This window comes from Humulus lupulus, chromosome 3, assembly GCF_963169125.1.
Source record: "Humulus lupulus chromosome 3, drHumLupu1.1, whole genome shotgun sequence".
NCBI lineage: Eukaryota > Viridiplantae > Streptophyta > Magnoliopsida > Rosales > Cannabaceae > Humulus > Humulus lupulus.
Genome location: NC_084795.1, coordinates 5,681,154 through 5,703,505, shown reverse-complemented (window position 1 = coordinate 5,703,505; position 22,352 = coordinate 5,681,154). Strand labels below are relative to the sequence as shown.

Genomic DNA, 22,352 nt, shown 5'->3' with positions numbered 1-22,352 from the left:
CTTACATATACATTATGTGAGTTAAAATCACATCTCTAGCAGTCATATCAATTATGGCTTTGTAAAATTCAAAGTCAAAAATGTGTAACATATAATCTACACAATATTGAGTAATAATTCATACGTTTTTAATTAAGTTTTTGTTATTAAAAGTTTACAGTTTTGCCCTTGAGTCGCTGCCAGACTTGAGGGTAGACTTTTGTTAAGACTAATGCTCATCCATTGTATTTAAAAGTACATATATATATATATTAAAGAAATTATCTTTTGATCTTTTAATACAAAAAATATATTAGTGTTTATATTTTGTTGGAATATGTATTTTGTATAATTATTTGTTTAAATTTTGTGTTTTGATAAATTATATTTTGGATCTTATATTTTCTAAAATAATTCAAATAGAACCCTAAATCTGATTTTAGTCAAAGTTTTCTTAACCGAAATCACAAATAATTTACTAAACTAACAATTCAGAATAAAAATAAATTCATTCGACTTAAAAAATGTGTTGTTATATTCATTTTTTTCTTCATTAAAATTGAGTTTATGAGTCTATTTGAATCATTTTACAAAATATAAGGTTTAAAAATGAATTTTTTAAAATACAAAATCTAAACAAATGATAAAAAAATGTATAAACTCTTTAAATATTTTATATAATGAAATAATAGAATACAAAACAGGTTTTTTTAGCAAATTTACAGAAGTGACTCAACCTTTCAAAAAAAAAATTGAGTCTCAACTTCTTCAAAGCTAAATGGAGGCCTTACATACATTCAGACAGTGATTTCCTCCGCTGGGATGTGTATTTAGAGTTATATTCTCCATTAGTGATAAGTTTGAGTCAATTATTGTGAACCACTGTCCTAGACAATTAAGCCAATGGTGAGAGTTTTTTTTTTTTTTTTTGCACCCTCAAAACAAATTATGATCAATTATGAATACGGCAAACTTTGAAGCTTTGTATTCTAAATTCATTAATATATTTGGAGTGCTTTTAGGAATAAAATAAAATGAAGAGCTTAACGAGCATCATCGGATAGCAACTTTCATTGCTGTCTATGCCAATATGGGGTTTGCACCAATATGGGGCGGGGAATTGGCGGGGGTGCTCCCCCGTCTCCGTTCCCATTTATATTTTTAATCCTCGCTCTTGTTTCATCTCCGCTTATTCTCCATTGGGGGTGGGGTGGGGAGTCCACTATTGGTGCAGAAAATCTCCACAGGGAATTCATTTATTTAAAAAAATAAATTTTAAAAATAAAAACTATAAATTATATGCAAATTAATATATTGCTCAATATTTATTATTTAAAATATTAAATATTATCCTAAATAAAATTTAAAATATTAAAAAAAATTATCATTATACTACAATAACACATAAAAAAGATATAAAATACATATAAAATATTAAAAAATATATAAAAATTTAAAAAAAACCCGTTGGAGCGGAGAGTATTAGTCACGCCCCCGCCCCATTAGGGGCGGGTCCCCGCAAGAGACCATCCCATGGAAAAAATGTGCATCACTAATTGGGGCATGGGGCTGGGCTGGGGTGAGTAATCTGGCTATATAGTATAGTAACATATGCCCCTCTTGATCTTCTCAAATTTGCTATTCGATATGTTCTTAGTGGAAAAGCTTGGGACAATCTCTTAGAGAACAAGGTAACTTTTTGTGTGATTGGAGAACAAGTCAATTCATTGTTAAAGTTCTCATTTTGTTAAATACAATGAATGAGCACTAGTCTTAGCAAAAGTCTACCCTCAAGTCCTGCGGCAACTCAAGGGCAAAACTGTAAACTTTTAATAACAAAAACTTAATTAAAAGCGCGCGAAGTACGGTTTGGCCGTAGCAGAGACGCTGAAGCTGTAAAGCCAAGGCACAACCAAACCGGACCAACTGGCTCACACATTCAACAAATGAAGCTCTCTCAGTTGACTTCAAAAGCTTCTACTTCCCGGTTCTTTCTCATCCTCGCCGCCACCATCGCCGTCGCTGCCGTAGACAATGACGACGCCGTGATGTCGAGCCTCCTCGAGGCCATATCTCCCGCCCCAACCGGCTGGTCTCACTCTTCTGACAATTGCTCCGAATGGAAAGGCGTAAACTGTAGCTCCTCCGGCCGAGTCACCACCATCAACTTAGCCAATCTCGATCTAACGGGAACTCTCCCTTCAAATCTCGCGTCTCTCTCTGAACTGACTCACTTCAATCTCCAAGGCAACCGCTTCTCTGGGCCATTGCCTTCCTTCGCCAACCTTTCTTTGCTCGAAGAAATATTCCTTGACCGCAACAAGTTCAACTCCGTACCCCCTGGTTGTTTCCAAGGACTTACCAGGTTGGTGGACTTGACTATGGATCAAAATGGCGATCTCTCCTTGTGGGCTTTTCCCATTGAGCTTTCTGGATCTCGAAGCTTGGTTAATCTAAGCATGGTCAGTTGTAATGTAAATGGTTCCATTCCAGACATCTTCTTCGGTTCCTTCCCGAACTTGCGAAACTTGAACCTTTCTTCCAATCATCTCAGTGGAGTTTTGCCTCCGAGCTTCCCCGAGTCAGGAATTCAGAAACACTCGCTTTCTCAAAACTATTTCACGGGTCCAATCCCGGACCTGTCGAAGCTAGCCACCCTTTCCGAGCTCCAGCTCCAGGATAATCAATTCACCGGCGTTGTTCCAAACTCATTGATGTCGATTCGGAGCTTGCGAAAGGTGTCTCTGAAGAACAATCTGTTGCAGGGTCCTCGGCCTTCGTTCCCTCCGTATGTCACCAAGGTTGATGTTCTGGGTGTCAACAGCTATTGTAAGGACACTGCAGGACCTTGCGAAAGGCAGGTAGATGTGTTGCTTGAGGTTGCTAGAGATTTGGGGTATCCTTCTTTGCTGGCAGATTCTTGGCGAGGGAATGATGTGTGCAAAGGCTGGATATACGTGAAATGTGATTCACAAGGCAAAAACGTTACGTCGGTGAATTTTCACAAGCGCTCTTTCACAGGGAAGATCTCCCCTGCTTTCGCCAATCTTACAGAGTTGCAGATTTTGTGGTTGAATGACAATAAGTTGACCGGTCCCATACCGGATAGCTTAACACTCTTGCCTCGTCTTCAGCTTCTTAATGTTTCTTATAACAATCTTAGTGGAACAATTCCTACGTTTCAATCGACGGTTTGATTAATTACTTCTGGTAATCCACTTTTGGGGAATCATACTTCTAGCTTGGAGCATAATGGGACTTCATCCAATGGTACTTCACCGGATTTATCTGGTATAAATCTTTGCATAGTTATTGATGTCTATTTTATTCTTTTTTCTTTTGTCAAATTGTTGTGAAAAAAATTAGAGAATTGTTAAGGGGCACAAGTGTTTTCGTCCGTTCCAAATAAATTTTCTATACGAAGTATTTTATGGTAGGAACTTCAAAAAAAGTCTCATCTTTTGTATTTTTGACCCGTGAATAATTTTCGGCATGGTTTTTTTTATGGTCGTGTGTATATTGTAGTTATTTAGAGCATCTTCCAAATTTTTAGAAAATTCTGAATAATTTATAGTACCGAAAACTAGGTTTAAACATGCTATTTTTCAAGCGCATAAAAAAATTAGTCACGCGTGCAACAAACTGTTTTTAAACTAGTTTTCGGCATTGTAAATTATTCGGAATTTTATGAAAATTTGCAGGATGCTCTAAATAACTACAATATAGTCATAAAAGAAAAATCGGGCCAAAATTTAAATTTAATAAGTATTATTGGTTATGATACCACCGTGTTGAATAATGTTCTTCAAGTGAAGTATTGAAAGAATGTCATATCTGTGAAAGTTCAAGTGTGAAAACTTGAAGTGATCAATCTAAGGAAATTTGCAAGAGAGACAAACTATAAAAGATTTTTTTGTTGTTAATGTAAAATCAAAAATACTTTGTAGAACTTGCATTTTTATCTTAGTGGATTTCTTTCTCTGGATTAGGGCTGACAATTTTCGATACGACATGAGGACACGACTCGAAAACGACACGAAATAAATGGGTTTGGGTGACACATTTAATTTTCGTGTCATAATCGTGGCGACACGTTTATTAAACGTGTCATTTTCGGGTCAACCCGCTTGACCCGAAAATGACACGCTTAAGACACGTTTAAGATTATAGAAACATTTAATTTATTTATATTATGTTAATCGTGTCAATTTCGTGTCGTGTCATTACACGTTTAATTGTGTATTAATCATGTCAGTTTTAGATTTGTGTCAAATGATAAATTTATTAAACGTGTTATCGTGTCGACACGTGTGACCCGCTAAGATAATCGTGTCGTGTACGGGTTTGGATTTCTGACACGAATAATAATCGTGTCGTGTACGGGTTTACTCTAATCGTGTCATGTCATAATCGTGTCGACACAATTATGACACGATAACACGAATTGCCACCCTTACTCTGGACTAGGTCCCAAGAATTAGCTATTATTTTGTGTAGTGGTGAACCTTGTAAAAATTACTTTGTGTGATTCCTTTACATGTTATTTAAGCTTTCATTGAATCTTGACTTGCTACTTCAATAAGTTCACAATACTTAGGTAGTACGTCATGTTGTCAAGGTTTATTGCAGGGTTTAACTCTCATCAATAAGTACTAGGCAACTATTAATAACAAAGATACACCATGTTTGGGACAATGTCCCGGAAAGAAAAAATAATAATAATCACTCTGTTTCTTATATAACCATTATAAAATTGCAGTTTTTTAAAACACTGCAGTTCTTGTACTGAGCCAAAGGCCAAGCTGGCTCCATCAAGAACCTCAAATTGAGACAAAAGGGTCAAGCTAATTGGTATCAAACCAGTGAGACTACTTTCATATTCAACAATAAACTCTTCAACATTGTAAGATTAGCAAAAGCATGGGAGATCGTCCCTGAGAAATGCCACTTAAGAAAATTGACTGTTACAACATTTCCCATCTGAATCACCATTAACATACTTTCAGCCTTCACAAGCATCATTTTCTTTCAAAAGGTTTGCTGACACTGTAGAAATATATATAGTGAATCACATAACAATTTTCCTATTAACTTTTTTATTCATTTTGATGAATAACATATTGTCACAATTTTGATAAAGTGCACTCGGTAAAATCAAGACCAGTTTACTTTCTTATTTAGGACTATAAGCATGTACTGCTAGAAAACTCAGCAGAAAGTGAAGTTGAACTAGAAGACAAGAAAGGACTGGGTGGTACTTGCAAGGAATCAACACTCCCTTCCAACATTTCTATCACTTTGCTCATGGTTGGTCTGTTTGCAGGGTCAGCCTGCACACACCACAAGCTCACAATTATCATCTTCTTCACTTTTCTTTTATCTTCTTCATCACTAATTCTCTTCAGGCTAACTTCTTCATCCAATTCGAGTCGTCTATAAACCCAATGTGGAAAATATATTTCACTAGTATTATTAGCTTGGACATTGACATTTTGTCTTCCACCAACTATTTCTAAGACCATCATCCCATAACTATAGACATCAGACTTGTACGAAATCACTCCAAAGTTTCTACTAAAGATTTCAGGAGCAATGTATCCAATAGTCCCTGTTGGACCCAACATAGAGATTAGACTTTCCTGTCTGCTACAAATCTTAGCCAGGCCAAAATCTGAGATTTTGGGCACAAATTCTGCATCAAGAAGAATATTGTGAGGCTTGATATCGAAATGCAAGATCCTTGTGTTGCAACCGCGATGCAAGTACTCTAATCCCCTAGCAATGCCAAGTGAAATCTGGTAGTGTGTTTCCCAATCCAAGTTGTAGTCATTTTCGATTGAGAGCTTTTTTTGCATCCTCAAAACAAAAACCCAACAAAGAGACAATGTTGACATGAGAAGTTCTACTAATGGTTGCCACCTCATTGATGAAATCTTCTCCATTAGTGGTCTTTGATTCATTTAACACCTTCACAGCAATAAGAGAGCCATCATGTAACTTTCCTTTGTAGACACTACCAAAACCTCCTTGGCCTAATTTTTCTTTGAAGGAGTTGGTCATTTTCTTAACCTCAGAAAAGCTATATCTTCTAACTTGGAGTGGCCCACAGTTCTTTAGAAAAGTCTCAATGTTTCGATGAGCAGGATTCTGCTTCTTCCAGAAGAAGATTAAAATTTTTATTGGAAACTTCTTTAGGCAGAAGAGCAGCATTATCATGATTAGCCCAATTGCAACAGCTGTTGCAGCTGCATTAGTGAAAAAAAATGACAAACTTAAACTTCAAATCTTATCAAAGAAAATTACACAAACTGAAACTTACTACACTCTTTTTTAAAATTAATGTATGACTCCCTTGTTGTGTTAAGTATATCTCGTGAAATGTTTATTTTGTTTAAAGTAAATTACCCAAAAAAATGTATAGAAGAGAGGTTATCTTTCACCATAATTACTTAAAGTGGGAATTGACAATAATTTTACCTATTGCAACAATATCCTTGAATTCTCTTCTGTTTCCTGCAAAATAGCCAAAGTACGTTTAAGAACTATTTGAGCACTTGTTTCCATATGAAAGATCTTGGGGTTCTTAAATATTTCCTTGGCATGGAGGTGGCACGTAGTCCTCAGGGCATTTTTCTTTGTCAACGAAAGTATTCTCTTGACATCATCTCTGAGACTGGGCTTTTGGGTGCCAAGCCCATATCCTTTCCCATTGAGCAGAATCATCGGCTAGCACATGCTTCTGGGGATCCTTTGTCTAACCCGAAGTCTTATAGGCGCTTGATTGGTCGCCTAATTTATTTTTCTGTCACTCGCCTTCATTTGGTATACTCTGTTCATATCCTATCACAGTTTCTGCAGGCACTAAGGCAAGAACATCGGGAAGCAACCTTGTGTGTGGTTCGCTATTTGAAGGGTTCTCCTGGACAGGGCATCTTACTCAGAGCTGATAGTTCTCTATCTTTAACAGGTTGGTGTGATTCAGATTGGGCAGCATGTCCTCTTACTCGTCGATCTCTCTCTAGTTGGCTTGTGTCTCTTGGCCATTCTCCAATTTCCTAGAAAACCAAAAAACAACAAACAGTGGCTCGTTCTTCTGCAGAAGCCAAATACCTCTCTATGGCATCTATTACTTGTGAGCTGAAATGGTTGAAGGGACTTCTCTTGAGTTTGGGCATTCAACATCCTGCTGCTATTGGTCTATATTGTGACAGTCAGTCAGCTTTACATATTGCTCAGAATCCGGTTTTCAATGAACGCACAAAGCACATTAAAGCATATTGTCATTTTGTCCGTGATGTTATCGAAGATGGTACCATTCTTCCTTCTTATGTCCCTGCTACTGTTCAATTGGCTGACATTTTCACCAAGCTCCTGGGTACGCGACAATTTGAATTCCTCCTCTCCAAGTTGGGCATTCTTAATCCACATGCTCCAACTTGAGGGGGGTATTGGCATATTCTCATATATTGCCATTTATTATAATATCATGTATATTAGGGAAATAATTTCTTTAATTGTATTATGATATTAAGGCTTAAGTTTTGGCCTACAGCTAAGGATGAGCGTGAGTGTAGGCTTAGGCTTAAAGTCTAGATCTTCCTTTTCTTGTATAAATATGGTGGTGATATCAATAGAATGGCTAAGTATTTTTCTACCCATATACATATTTCTTCAATATATATATATATATATATTTGTGCCTTTTCAATTGAATAATGATATATATTTGGAATGAGTATGCATTATTCAAACATAACAATTTAAATGTATTTGTTCTGAACGTCTTTTTCAAACCTGTACAATTAATTATAATAATTTTGATATTATTTTACAAAAAAGCATAAAGAAAAAACAATGCTATATATTCTCATTAATTGAGATACCTACAACATAAAAGTTTCATGTCTTCATAAGATGAGGATACTAAATTATTTATTAAAAAAAAAAAAAGGGAAATTATTTAGTAGTTGAGTAATCTTGGAAAATGTAGAGGAACTGATGCGTGTCGTATTGCGTACCAAATTTAACAAATATTTTATTTACTCTCAAACCAATTATTTAGTATAACGGCAAATAGAGGTCGAACCCAAGGGAACTATATTCAGTTTATTATTCACAAAAGCTTAACAAAGTTAAATTGGAAAGGGTGGTTTTGGAAAGTAAAAGTAAAAGCAAAAATTAAGAAAACAATTGATAGCAAGAAGAGATTAACAACGATTTTAAAGATGGTTAAGAATTATTCTCCACCTCAGACAGTCATGCAATTATATCAATAATGAATATTATTCCGATTCCCAATTAAACTATTAACCCTACAGATAACGCTTAAGCAGTCAATTATCTCAATCTCCCTATCACAATCAATTACGGCTAAGCGCTCAATAATTAATTCTTTTTACCAAACAACAAACCTATTAAGCATACGATTCATTTAATTTAGTAAAAGCATTAACAACAGTGGAGATAGGTTAATCTAGGCAATAAATCAATGAAGCATTTAATTCATTTAACCTAGGTTCTATTCTTCATCACAATCAACAATGTTTTTGACCACATCATCAATTGCAATTTATCACAAACACTTAGAATCCTAAACTATTAGGTGAATAGAAATTCTAAGATGACAGTAAATAATGCAAGCCCTAATTAGTTGTACACCCTAACAAGGAATCACAATATTTCATACAATAGGCATAGAAGAATAGAAGCAATTTAACATTATGGAAATCAAGAACAATATTCACATCTCAAATCAAACATTCATGTCTGGGTTTTGAATAACCCTTAACCTAAAAGAAACTTAGCCAACAATCATGATTAAAAACATAACCAGAATCAAAGAATAAAAGAGTTTAGAGAAGAAGAAAACTATTGAAAAGGTTGAATGCGATCCTCCTTCTTCTCCTCCGCTCTCTCTGTGTTCCTCTCTCTAAAATCGTGTATCTAAAACTTAATTCACGAATATGACCTAATCCCCCTTTTATTTCCCGTCTAAAAATTAAGAAAAATCGAATTTGGATTTGAATTTTAACGCGTGCCGCGGCATCCATATTTCCTTGCCGCGGCACGAGGCTTCAGATATGCGATATGGGCTTTGCGTGCCGCGGTATGCAACTTTCCTTGCCGCGGCACGAGACTCTCTGTTTCTCTTGTAGCGGCAGGGACTTTTCTCTGTAGCGGCCAGCTTTCAGATTTCTGTACTTTTGTTCTTTTCTCGATTTTTCTCCTCTTTAACACTTTACTCCAATGGTTAGAATCCTACAAAATCATCATTCAACCAAAAATCATCAAAAATATACAATTATCCTTAAAAATAATAATTTAGATTAAATGAATCAAATTAACAAAACGATTCTAGCTATCCCCAAACACACTACTTATGAACACAAAATCTGATAAGTAGAAAGGTAAACTTTATACAAAAATATACTTATCAGGAACTTAGAATGAATGAAATATTAAAGTGTATAAAATAGTTCACTTTACTCTTAAAATATATGTGGGGCTACAAAAATTATTAACTTTACTCCTAAAAATTTGAAACAAACATGAGAAGTGATTTAAATTCTCATTCTCACATTCACTTTACCTCATACCAAACACTCCTGAAAGCAGTGAGGATGAACAAGTAGACGAGAAAGGACTCGGTGGTATTTCCAAGGAATCAACACTCCCTTCCAACATTTCTATCACTTTGCTCATGGTTGGTCTGTTTGCAGGGTCAGCTTGTACACACCACAAGCTCACAATTACCATCTTCTTCACTATTTTTTTATCTTCTTCATCACTCACTCTCTTAAGGCAAAGTTCTTGGTCGAACTTGAGTCGGCAATAAACCCAGTGTGGAAAATATATTTCACTAGTATTATTAGCTTGAATATTAATATTTTGTCTCCCTCCCACAATTTCTAAAACCATCATCCCATAACTATAGACATCAGACTTGTACGAAATCACTCCAAAGTTTCTATTGATGATTTCAGGAGCAATGTATCCAACAGTACCTCTTGGACCCAACATAGAGCTCAGACTCTCTTGTCTGCTACAAATCTTAGCAAGGCCAAAATCTGAGATTTTGGGCACAAAGTCTGCATCAAGAAGAATATTATGAGGCTTGATATCAAAATGCAAGATCCTTGTGTTGCAACCGCGATGCAAGTACTCTAATCCCCTAGCAATGCCAAGTGAAATCTGATAGTGTGTTACCCAATCCAACTTGTGATTATTTTCATTTGCAATATCTTGAAAGACAAACTTCTCAAGGGATCCATTGAGCATGAACTCATAAATGAGAGCTTTTTTTGCACTCTCAAAACAAAAACCCAACAAAGAGACAATGTTGATATGAGAAGTTCTGCTGATGGTTGCCACCTCATTGATGAAATCTTCTCCATTAGCTGTCTTTGACTCATTTAACACCTTCACAGCAACAAGAGAGCCATCGACTAACTTTCCTTTGTAGACACTACCAAACCCTCCTTGGCCTAATTTTTCTTTGAAGGAGTTTGTCATTTTCTTAACCTCAGAATAGCTATATCTTCTAACTTGAAGTGGCCCACAGTTCCTTAGAAAAGTCTCAATGTTTCGATGAGCCGTATTCTGCTTCTTCCAGAAGAAGATTAATTTTTTTATTGGAAACTTCTTTAGGCAGAATAGCAGCATTATCATGACTAGCCCAATTGCAACGGCTATTGCAGCTGCATTAGTGAAAAAAATGAAAAAACTTATACTTCAAATCATATTAAAGAAAATTACACAAACTGAAACTTACTACACTCTTTTCTGGTGTAATGTTTATTTTGTTTAAAGTAATTTTTTGAAGAACTGATAGAAGAAAGGTTATCTTTCACCATAATTACTTGAAGTGGGAATTGACAATAATTTTACCTATTGCAAATTTAACCATGAAATCTCTTCCTTTTCCTGCAAAATAAAAATAAAGTAAGAAAACCCTTCATTCAAATAAGAGTTTAGTTTATTTTTTTTAATTTAGAAGAGTCGAAAAAGCCAAAAAAAAAAAAAAAAAAAAAGCTAGATATAGATCTAAATCAGTATAAAGTAGGCTAATGATAATTTTACCTGTTGCTGCTTTAACCAGATTGATGTTGCTTTCTCCTGCAAATAATTCATGAAAGCATTAGCAAATATTCACTAAAAAAAATAGGCTTCTTTGGGACAAGTAGACAAAACAACTACCGAAATAACTAAGTACTAATCACTATAATTCTGCTTCCAGGATTTCTCTTGGGTTGGGACAAAGCACAAAGTATTTTCTAGGAAACTTTGTAAAAGGTAGTAATCACGTGTGAGGACTAGAAATGTTTGTCCCCTTCTCCTCTGTAAACAACTCTAAAATATCCTCTTCTAGAAGGTGTTACTAATTAAGATCTCTGTACCAACAAATCACTTAATTTTGACAACTCATATTACTAAAGGAGTTAACAACTTTTTAATGAAAGGAAAATTAAGTGATGTGTTAGTAGACAGATATTGGACAAGTTAATTTGACAGGTGACCTTGATTAGCAATACGACAACACCTGTGACCCTTACCAATTCTCTAATTTTTTTCACAACAATTTGACAAAAGAGAAAAGAAAAAAAGACATCAATAACTATGCAAAGATTTATACCATAGAAATCCGGTGAAGTACCATTGGATGAAGTCCCACTAAGCTCCAAGCTAGAAGTATGATTCCCCAAAAGTGGATTACCAGTAGTATCTAATCTCACCGTCGATTGAAACGTAGGAATTGTTCCACTAAGATTGTTATTAGAAACATTAAGAAGCTGAAGACGAGGCAAGAGTGTTAAGATATCCGGTATGGGACCGGTCAACTTATTGTCATTCAACCACAACCTCTGCAACTCTGTAAGATTGGCGAAAGCAGGGGAGATCTTCCCTGTGAAAGAGCGCTTGTGAAAATTCACCAACGTAACGTTTTTGCCTAGTGGATCGCATTTGACGTATATCCATCCTTTGCACACATCATTCCCTGGCCAAGAATTTGCCAGCACAAAAGGATACCCCAAATCTCTAGCAACCTCAAGCAACACATCTACCTGCCTATCGCAAGGTCCTGCAGTGTCCTTACAATAGCTGTTGACACCCAGAACATCAACCTTGGTGACATACGGAGGGAACGAAGGCCGAGGACCCTGCAACCGATTGTCCCTCAGAGACACTTTTCGCAAGCTCCGAATCGACATCAATGAGCTTGGAACAACGCCGGTGAATAGATTACCCTGGAGCTGGAGCTCGGAAAGGGTGTCTAGCTTCGACAGGTCCGGGATTGGACCCGTGAAAGAGTTTTGAGAAAGCGAGAGTTTCTGAATTCCTGAGTCGGGGAAGCTCGGAGGCAAAACTCCACTGAGATGATTGGAAGAAAGGTTCAAGTTTCGCAAGTTCGGGAAGGAACCGAAGAAGATGTCTGGAATGGAACCATTTACATTACAACTGACCATGCTTAGATTAACCAAGCTTCGAGATCCAGTAAGCTCAATGGGAAAAGCCCACACGAAGAGATCGTCATTTTGATCCATAGTCAAGTCCACCAAACTGGTGAGTCCTTGGAAACAACCAGGGGGTACGGAGTTGAACTTGTTGTGGTCAAGGAAGATTTCTTCGAGCAAAGAAAGGTTGGCGAAGGAAGGCAATGGCCCAGAGAAGCGGTTGCCTCGGAGATTGAAGTGAGTTAGTTCAGAGAGAGAAGCGAGATTGGAAGGGAGAGTTCCCGTTAGATCGAGATTGGCTAAGTTGATGGTAGTGACTCGACCGGAGGAGCTACAGTTTACGCCTTTCCATTCGGAGCAATAGTGAGCAGAGTGAGACCAGCCGGTTGGGGCGGGAGATATGGCCTCGAGGAGGCTCGACATCACGGCGTCGTCATTGTCTACGGCAGCGACGGCGATGGTGGCGGCGAGGATGAGAAAGAACCGGGAAGTAGAAGCTTTTGAAGTCAACTGAGAGAGCTTCATTTGTTGAATGTGTGAGTCAGTGTGGTCCGGTTTGGTGGTGCCTTCGCTTTACAGCTTCAGCGTCTCTGCTACGGCCACTTCGCGCGCTTTTAATTAAGTTTTTGTTATTAAAAGTTTACAGTTTTGCCCTTGAGTCGCCGCAGGACTTGAGGGTAGACTTTTGCTGAGACTAAGACTAGTGCTCATCCATTCTATTTAAAAGTATATATATATTAAATATAGAGAGAATGACTACAATTTTTTTTTTTTATAATATCTTGATTTGAGAAGGGAAATTTGACTTTTTATGCTTAATAGTGTGGTGTAATACAAAATAATGCCAAAATTTTTGCTAGTACCGAAAATACCCCTGTCACAATTCCCCCCAATCCCAGTTTTGATTCTCCCTCTCTCTCTCAAACTCTCGGTCACAAACTCCCAACCCCCCGACCATTGAACTACCCAGATCTCCCCGTCGGTTTCTCAACCTTTCTCTCTCTCTCAAGCTTTCTCTCTCAAACTCTCGGTTCGAGTCCCCGTCGCGGCCCCCGTCGAAGCCGCGCTGCCCCCCGTCGAAGCCGCGCTGCCCCCCGTCGAGCCCCTGTCACTGCCCCCGTCGAAACCCCGCACCTCCGTCTTGCCTCTCGCCGTCTGTCATCCAAAACCCACGGTTCAAGTTTCTCCATACCCAAAACAAAGGTAAGCTTATTGTTTGTGTTTGTGTGTATGTGTATGGATTAGTGTGGAATTGTTTGTGTATGGATTAGTGTGGGATTGTTTGTGTGTATGGATTAATCTGGTTTGTTTTGGGTATGGAATAGTGTGGGTATGTTTTAGTGAAGCCTGGGATTTTTGTGGGTCTGTAAGGTTGCTCGATGGGAGGTTCGATGCATGCTCGATGGGGGTTCGATGCATGCTCGATGGGGGTTCGATAGGTTAAGACGTTAAGGGTTCCAAGTTTAGGTTCGATGCTCGATGGGGGTTCGATGCATGCTCGATGGGGGGGGGGGGGGGTTCGATGCATGCTCGATGGGGGTTCAATAGGTTAAGCCGTTAAGGGTTCCAAGTTTAGGTTCGATGCTCGATGGGGGGGTTCGATGCATGCTCGATGGGGGTTCGATAGGTTAAGTCGTTAAGGGTTCCAAGTTTAGGTTCGATGCTCGATGGGGGATCGATGCATGCTCGATGGGTTGTGTATTTGTTGGGTTCGATTCATGCTCGATGGGGTTCGATGCATGCTCGATGGGTTTGGTATTTGTTGGGTTCGATGCTTGTCGATGTTGGTTCGATAGGGTAGGCCTTAGGGGTTCGATGGGGTAGGCCCATTATGGGTTCCGGGTTTAAAACTAAGAAATTAGATGCATGCTCGATGGGGGTTCAATGCATGCTCGATGGATTGGGTCTTATGTTGGGTTCGATGGTGGTTCGATGCATGCTCTAGGGGTTCGATAGGGGGTTCGATGGGTACTCGGGTTGGGGTTCGATGGGTGTTCGAGATGGGTTCGATGGTTGCATGTATGTTTATTTATGGATTTTTCATGCGACTTTATTTAACTGTATTATTGTTATCTTTATTTTTTGCAGATGCCGAAGTATCTTTTACCCTTGACAGATCACTTTCCTGGACGAGTCACATATAGGGGCAATGGTTACTTTAAAACAATCAAGGACAAGTTTGAGGAGCTCGGGTTGATAGAAAGGGTGAAGGAATCCCCATTCAAACAATTTTTCATGGCTGAGAAATTGGACTTCTCTGCATCTCTCATGCATCAATTAATGTTGCGCAAGATCCAGTGCTTCAAAGAGGATGAGTTGCATTTACATTTGGGATCTAGACCCTGCAGATTTGGTAGAGGCGAGTTTGCTTTGGTTACGGGGTTGAACTTCAGTTCCGGGCCATCTGAGACTGATTTGAAGAAACACTTGACTAGTGACCGCTTAATCAAGGAGTACTTTAATGATGAAGAAACAGTGAAGTTAATGCATTTGGAGGCTGCTTTAAAAAACTGCACTGTAGTTGAAGATGCCTACAAGTTGGGCCTATGTTTCTTTGTTGAGGGGGTTTTACTTGCACGAGAGGGCAAGTTAAATGTCTGGATAGATTCGCTGAAGATGGTGGAGGACACTGAGTACTTCTTTACTTACCCATGGGGGAAGGTGTCTTTTAACAAGCTTATGGATTCATGTAAGAAAGACATGCATCATCAGAAAAGGAACTATGAGAAGAAAAAGGAAGTTAAGGGGAAACAGAAAGAAGCAAAATACAGTTTGTATGGTTATGTCCCTGCATTGCAGTATTGGGCATATGAAGCCATCCAGCAGTTTGCACGTGAGTATGGTATTAACCATGGAAACCAGTTTCCGAGGATGCTTAGTTGGTCGAGCAATAAGGAGCGTCCTATTTCGAAGGCCGACCTTGCATCGATGTTCAAGAAGACGAGTGTAAGTTCTGCTATATTATGTCAAAATAGAGTATTCTTTGGTGGTTTCAAACTGACTTAATGCTTTGTATTTGATGCAGTTGATTGTGTTGTCCATGTTGAAGCCCCGGCCTTCGGAGATAGATTATTATAGCGCTCTGACGGAGGGTGATGCTCCCTTGTATCCCGGGTTGGACCAAGAAGAAGAGGTAGAAACTCCCACTGATTTTGAGAAGGTGGCGGAGATAGCTGCTGAGGTTGCGAATGCAGCAAATATTTTTGTTGATGGCCCTGATGATGAGGATACCCCAGTCCCCATCGACCCCACACCCTCGGCCCCAGCCCCATCGGTACACCCCAGTCCTGATCAACCTGATTTACGGGAGGTGTTGGAGAGGTTGGAGCGAGTCGAGAGTCGTCAGGATACCATCCTAGAGAACCAGGCGGTCATCATGGATGCTGTCAATAAGATCTTGACATTCGTACAAGATCTTCCAAATGATTCTGATTCTGATTCCGACTCACTTGACCTCCCAGATGATTTTGTCTCACATGACATAGGCACTCCTCCCCCGATAGTACTCACAGCAAATCCTGAGACCCCAGGTGTTGCTATTATAGAACCTGGGGATGTTGCTGGTGTAGAGTTTCAATTGGCCAAGAGGAAAAGACGCAAACCTAAGAAATTTGAAGACTACACCGACCCAACCAGAAAGAAATCTCGTTTGGATGCGATTGATGACGTGCCATTAGTCCTCGACCCTCTAAAGAAGCCACTTGCTACACAGTACAGAACGGTCGGCAAGTGGTTGCTTGGAGATATTCCGAACAAGACGAAGAAGGATGTCCAATCTGGTGTGTATGGTCCGAGTTGGTTTCTGACGATGAAGACACCACAGTTTTGGATCGATGATGGGGTAAGTAATTTTATTAAATTTATTAATATTTGTTATCTGGTATAAGCAGTGGGTTCAATAGGGGTTTCGATAGGCTGATTAATTACTTTCCAATCATTTTTGCAGCATATTGATGCGGCCATGCATATGCTACGTAGGCATCGACAGTTCTATCCCGGGGCGTATCGGCAAGATGGTGTTGTGATGAATATTATGTTCTCACAAGTGGTACCGGCCCGTTATGATGCATATCAGAATGCCAAGGAAGCGGATAAGAAAAGGTTTTTGTGGGATTCAGATGTGATATCAATGATTACGGGAATTGACAATCAATTTCTGGCATCGTGGAAGGGAGTAGACACTGTATATTGGTGCCAGAACTACCTTCAAGCGCATTGGTTTGCAGTTGAAGCCTCCATTTCTACTTGGACTCTGAATGTTTATGATTCGGACGTGACCGTGATAAGTGATAAACAACTGCAATCTTTTATGAAGTCATGGTCTACTTTGTTCCCATCGTTGTTATTGCAGTCACAACTTTTCAAGGACGACCCTCGGTTGACGATTCCACCTGGAGCTAAAAGATGCAAAGAGTTCAATGTGCACCGCATGCCAGTTGATTCAGTACCCCAAACCAAAGTCAGGTAAACAAAAGTCTAGTTTTTATTCAAGTTTTTTAAATTAAATTCCATGTTGATTTTGTTACTAATGCAATTTATGTTTTGGTTACAGTGGAGATTGTGGTGTGTACGCCATCAAGCACATCGAACACTTATTGGGTAGGCTACCACTTGACACGATTTGCGATGACAACATGGAGTTGTTCAGAAACAAATGGACAGTTGACTTATGGTATCAGAATGTTAGACATTGAACATTCTCATGTTATATTTATTTGCTTAAAATGTAGATTTTTAAGAAATTTTTTTGAGTCGAGTATCTTTTTATTAACGACAATTAACAACCAAAATTCATTAACGACAATAAAAAAAGAAAACGAAAAATAACCTTCAACTTCAAGTTTAAATAAAATACAACAAAAAATAAACTCAAAGCCGAGCTTTGCATGAGGATTTGTTGTGGCCACGACCACCACATCTACTACACTTAGGCATTGTAACTGGTTTTTCCCCGCCAGATGGCCAACGATTTGTCCTTGGTCTTCCTAGCTTTGGTTTTTTTGGGCGACCAACTTGTTGTTTCTCTATGGGTACACCAACTACCATATTCTTAATGTCATCTGGAAGTATCCAGTCATCCTCGTTCCCAGTTGGGTAAATGGTTTCTTTGTACGAATTCCTCCATGACTCAATGGTGTAAAACGGCGAACACAAAGAGTAAAGGTTCACTCCACGCTCTATAGCTGCTGCAGCTGCATGGGGACAAGGTGTGCCTATGAGCTGGAATACCCCACATGAGCATGATTTCGTCATCAAATTCACCTCAGCATCGCTGTCTGCACCAGTTACATGAAACTCGAATTGACCAAGGGCATAGACAATCATGAACCTTCCTTTGTCAGCATTGTTCGATACATCTGCCTCCATCAGGGTGGATAATTTGGTGGTAGTCTTCTCTGTCACACTACGTCGTTCAGAAAACCAAGACTGTAGTGTGAACCGAATGAATCTAAAAAAATTGTAACTGGAAAGGTTCTTGCATCCTTGGTCTTGTTGTTGAAGCTTTCAGCGTAGTTGCTAGTCATTATATTGTATCGTTTTCCAGGAAAGAAAGGACGAGACCACTTATCGAAACCAATTCCCTCCAAATAGGCTGCTATAGGAGGATCCATTCGCTTAATATTTTCATAATGCTTTAGAAATTTCGTCTTCTTCCATGCATAGGCTGCTGCCCACATCTCACTGTGACAGTGATCAGTCTTGAACTTGGCTTTCACATTCATACTGATGTGATGGTAGCATGCGCCGTGGTAGGCATCAGGAAAGACAACCTCTAGAGCATGAATAATACTCGCATGCCTATCTGACACGAAAGCCAAGTCATCAACGTCCCCAATGGCTTCCTTCAACTTCGTCATGAAATATTTCCACGAGTTGTGGTTCTCACTATCCACCAACCCGAAGGCAATTGGATATAAATGACTATTCGCATCCAAAGCAACGGCACATAGCATGTGGCCACCGTACTTATTCTTCAAGAACGTGCCATCCACACATATCACAGGACGACAAAATCTGAATCCTCTCCTACAAACTCCAAGGGCAAAGAAGCAATCTAGGAAACGACCATCTTCAGTGACAAAATCAGTAATTGTACCTGGATTCTTTTGCTGCAACATGTGCAAGTAGGATGGCAACTTGCAATACGAATCCTCATATGTCCCCCTAACATACGTAAGTGCCTTCTCTCTACATCTCCATGCCTTTTCATAACTCATATCAATACCAAAAAATTTCTTCATATCCTCCTTTATGTTGTTTGCCATGTAACTAGTCCCATCAACTGCGTATTTGTTCTTTATGAGGTGTCCAACGACCCACGGTGCAGCTTGACGATGACCTTTTTGTCGCACTTCTAGTGAGCATGTGTGTACGCTCTTGTATACCGTGATCTCAAACATGGGGGACATTGGTTGTTTTTTCTCTCTCAATCTCCAACAACAGTCAGGATCTTTGCATGTGATATACCACACGTCAGTACCAGACTTTTTCACCATATACTCAAAGTTATTCTTCATTGCAAATAGAGCAGCTTTGGTTTTTAAATCATTCTTGTCCTCAAAAGTCTTCCCAACATATATTTCTCCCATTGGTCCACCAGATGATGAGGAATGGGTTTTAGCAGATGCTTCAATATCTTCTTTTGTAAACATTGGGGCACTCCATCTGGTGTGATCTTCTCTTGATACAATTGTCTCCCTCCACCCAGTGTTATCTTCTGTCCTAGCAGGTTGATTACTGCTTCGAGCAGGTGCTCGGCGTCCTTGAGTTGGGAGAGGTGCCTGTGCAAGAGGCAGTCCTGACTCTTCTTCTACTTGTTGGGCTTGGGAAATGTTTAACTCCTCATTTGAAACATCTGCACTATAATACGAGTCATCCTCGGAACCATCATCATTATCTTCAAAGCAATTACCAACTGGATCATCATTCACATAGGGATCGTACTCATATGCCTCAAGCACACCTGTGGGACCTCCTTGTGGTATATCAAGCTGAATAGTAGCCATCGGATCAGTAACTGGAACAAAAGTGCCCACCTCGCTAAGATGCTTGTAACTGCTACCTGCAGGAGATGGATCAATACTAGTCGTGTCTTTTTTGTTCACACTAGGAGAAGGATCTGATATGACATTCTTCTTAAGTGGAGTCACACATAAGACTACCCGTTCATTCAAGCTTATTCCTAAGAATACACGAACTTGACGATCATTCTTCAATTGAACCGGTGCAAATGGTTGCTCGCCGCATACGTATGGCACCTCGAGTTTCAATTCATACACCTCTCTATCCACCTGAAATGTCTCGTGCAGTATGTCAAGTAGTTGCAAGTAAGTGACATCATTCTCTACTGGTATCACTTCACCTTCAGCATCCTTAAAATACCATTTCCTACCATGCATTTCCCAAACACCGTTGTAAGAAACAAATACGTAAATAGTAGAACCTGAAATAAAAAAACACAAACACAAATGGTATTTTAATGATGTTGAAAAACATGACCATCAAGCTTGCATCGAGTAGCTACCGAGTAACCATCGAGCACAACATGCAACGTAAAAAAATATGTGCAATCGAGCTTGCATCGAGCAGGCATCGAGCATCTATCGAGCATGCATGAAAAGTGAGAATGCACATTACCATCGAGTACCCATCGAGTACAACATGCAACGTAAAAAATGATGTACCATCGAGCTTGCATCGAGCAGGCATCGAGCATTTATCGAGCATGCATGAAAAAGTGAGAATGCACATTACCATCGAGTACCCATCGAGTAGGTATCGAGTACCCATCGAGTACAACATGCAACGTAAAAAATGATGTGCCATCGAGCTTGCATCGAGCAGGCATCGAGCATTTATCGAGCATGCATGAAAAAGTGAGAATGAACATTACCATCGAGTACCCATCGAGTAGGTATCGAGTACCCATCGAGCAGAACATGCAACGCTAAAATTGGTGTGTCATCGAGCCTGCATCGAGCAGGCATCGAGCATCTATCGAGCATGCATGAAAAAGTGAGAATGAACATTACCATCGAGTACCCATCGAGTAGGTATCGAGTACCCATCGAGCAGAACATGCAACGCTAAAATTGGTGTGTCATCGAGCCTGCATCGAGCAGGCATCGAGCACCCATCGAGCACAACACTAACCCAGAAAATTCCCAGAAAACGCAGATCGACAAAAAACCAGAAAAAAAACCCAAAAAAATGTACAAATATTGCTCAGATCTATAGGAAATGCTCAAAAAGTTTAAAGGAAACATCACTAATCCAAGTATTTAAGAAAAAATTGCTTACCCATTAAATTTTTCTCCAAGATTTCTCAACCCTTACTTTAGTCTACAAATGGCTTTCTTAGTGGCGGTCCCAAGCTCTACCGTGGTGCTCTTAGTGGTGGTGTGAGGTGAGGTGAGGTGAGTGAGAGTGAGGAAGAAACAAGAAGAAGGAAGAGATGAGGAAGGAAGAGAGGGGGAGGGAAGAGATGAGATAGTTGTTTTTAGGGGTATTTTGGGTACTAGCAAAAAATTTGGCATTATTTTGTAATGTTAAAAATGTCTAGCATTATTTTGTATTACACCATGCTATTAAGCATAAAAAGTCAAATTTCCCTTTGAAAAGAAGGATGATGACTCATCGGAATCCTAGAGCATTCATGTAGCATGGATTTCTTCTGCGGAGAAGCTGTAGAGGATGGACAGCGGAAAAGACCTAAGCCTGAGGGATTTTAGAGAAGAAGTCTTTTTTTCTATTTTGGTACTAGGATAGTTATAATCCAATTTTTTTTATATGATGTTGTGCATCGTAGATATTTAGAATATCATGTAAATTTTCGAAAAATTATAATAATTTTTTAAGCCGAAAATAAAGTTCAAACTATCAAATTTTACACGCATATACAAAAAAAAGGCACGTGTACAACAGACAGTTTAGACCTGTTTCGGTACCATAATTTATTCAGAATTTCTTAAAAATTTGTAGGATGTTCTATATATCTATAATGTACACCATCATATAAAAAAATTTGGGATTATAACTATTCAGGTGCCGAAATAGAAAAAAGATGCACCGCTATTGCAAAAAAAAGGGATGCGTTGTAATTGCTCCCTAAATTTATATATATATATATATATATATTAAAGAAATTATCTTTTGATCTTTTCATACAAAAAAATATATTAGTGTTTTATATTTTGTTGGAATATGTACTTTGTCTCATTACCTATTTAGATTTTGTGTTTTGACAAATTATTTTTTAGATTCTATATTTTCTAAAATGATTTAAATAGAATCCTAAATCTGATTTTGGTCAAAGTTTTTTTAACCGAAATCACAAATAATTCACCAAATTAACAATTCAAAACAAAAATAAATTCATTCTGCTTAAAAAATGTGTTGTTATATTCATTTTTTTTTTCATCAAAATTGAGTTTATGAGTCTATTTGTACTGTTTTACAAAATATAGAGCCTAAAAATAAATTTTTTAAAACTCATATTTTGATCATAAGAATTGTAATGATTGAATTTGTCGAGTTAAATTTGTTTCGATTTATGATTGCAGGCTTAGGGATTTGCATACACTCAAGGGTCATGTTGAGTCAGTGGTGAAGCTGAAAGGTCTTGACATAAATATCATTCAACCGCATTACACAGTTTAATCAAGAGACAAGTTAATGTCTTCAAAGAGAAGAAAGGGCGTGAAGCTCAACAAAATTACAACAACGATGATGATAATGATGATGATGATGATATGTAATAAACAAACATGAAAATTCACAAATCAACCATTGATTAAGCCACTAAATAATGCACTAAATCATTCTTATATAACTTCTTTGACAATTTTATTTTACCTTTTCGGAATTGTGTTCTGTATTAGAAATTAAATATCTTTTTGTAGATGATATTGTGAAGTTGAG

The 22,352-nt window shown here is 38.5% G+C and overlaps 2 protein-coding genes and 2 pseudogenes across 3 annotated transcripts; 2 read left to right on the top strand and 2 right to left on the bottom strand.

Moving 5' to 3' along the window:
* Positions 1 to 1,566: 1,566 nt before the first annotated feature.
* LOC133821913 (receptor-like kinase TMK4) lies at positions 1,567 to 3,896 on the top strand (annotated as a pseudogene).
* A 1,266-nt stretch (positions 3,897 to 5,162) lies between these two features.
* On the bottom strand, positions 5,163 to 6,207 carry LOC133821748 (rust resistance kinase Lr10-like; annotated as a pseudogene).
* A 2,471-nt stretch (positions 6,208 to 8,678) lies between these two features.
* Positions 8,679 to 13,169, bottom strand: LOC133821912 (receptor-like kinase TMK4). Its single transcript, XM_062254085.1, has 5 exons — positions 11,612 to 13,169; positions 11,059 to 11,094; positions 10,867 to 10,902; positions 9,569 to 10,676; positions 8,679 to 9,237 (listed from the first exon to the last, which is right to left on the bottom strand). The coding sequence occupies exons 1-5, from the start codon at positions 12,954 to 12,956 to the stop codon at positions 9,210 to 9,212; spliced, it is 2,553 nt and encodes an 850-aa protein (XP_062110069.1). The 5' UTR covers positions 12,957 to 13,169; the 3' UTR covers positions 8,679 to 9,209.
* Positions 13,170 to 13,564: 395 nt separating this feature from the next.
* Positions 13,565 to 17,202, top strand: LOC133821911 (uncharacterized). 2 transcript variants are annotated; one of them, XM_062254084.1, is made up of 4 exons: positions 13,565 to 13,634; positions 14,520 to 16,272; positions 16,378 to 16,895; positions 16,984 to 17,202. In XM_062254084.1, exons 2-4 carry the CDS (start codon positions 15,451 to 15,453, stop codon positions 17,123 to 17,125), a joined length of 1,482 nt encoding a protein of 493 aa, XP_062110068.1. In that variant the 5' UTR covers positions 13,565 to 13,634; positions 14,520 to 15,450; the 3' UTR covers positions 17,126 to 17,202. The 2 variants fall into 2 exon arrangements, with proteins under 2 accessions (XP_062110068.1, XP_062110067.1); XM_062254083.1 differs by lacking the exon at positions 13,565 to 13,634 and having other exon boundaries at positions 15,357 to 15,377; positions 15,457 to 16,272.
* Positions 17,203 to 22,352: the final 5,150 nt, after the last annotated feature.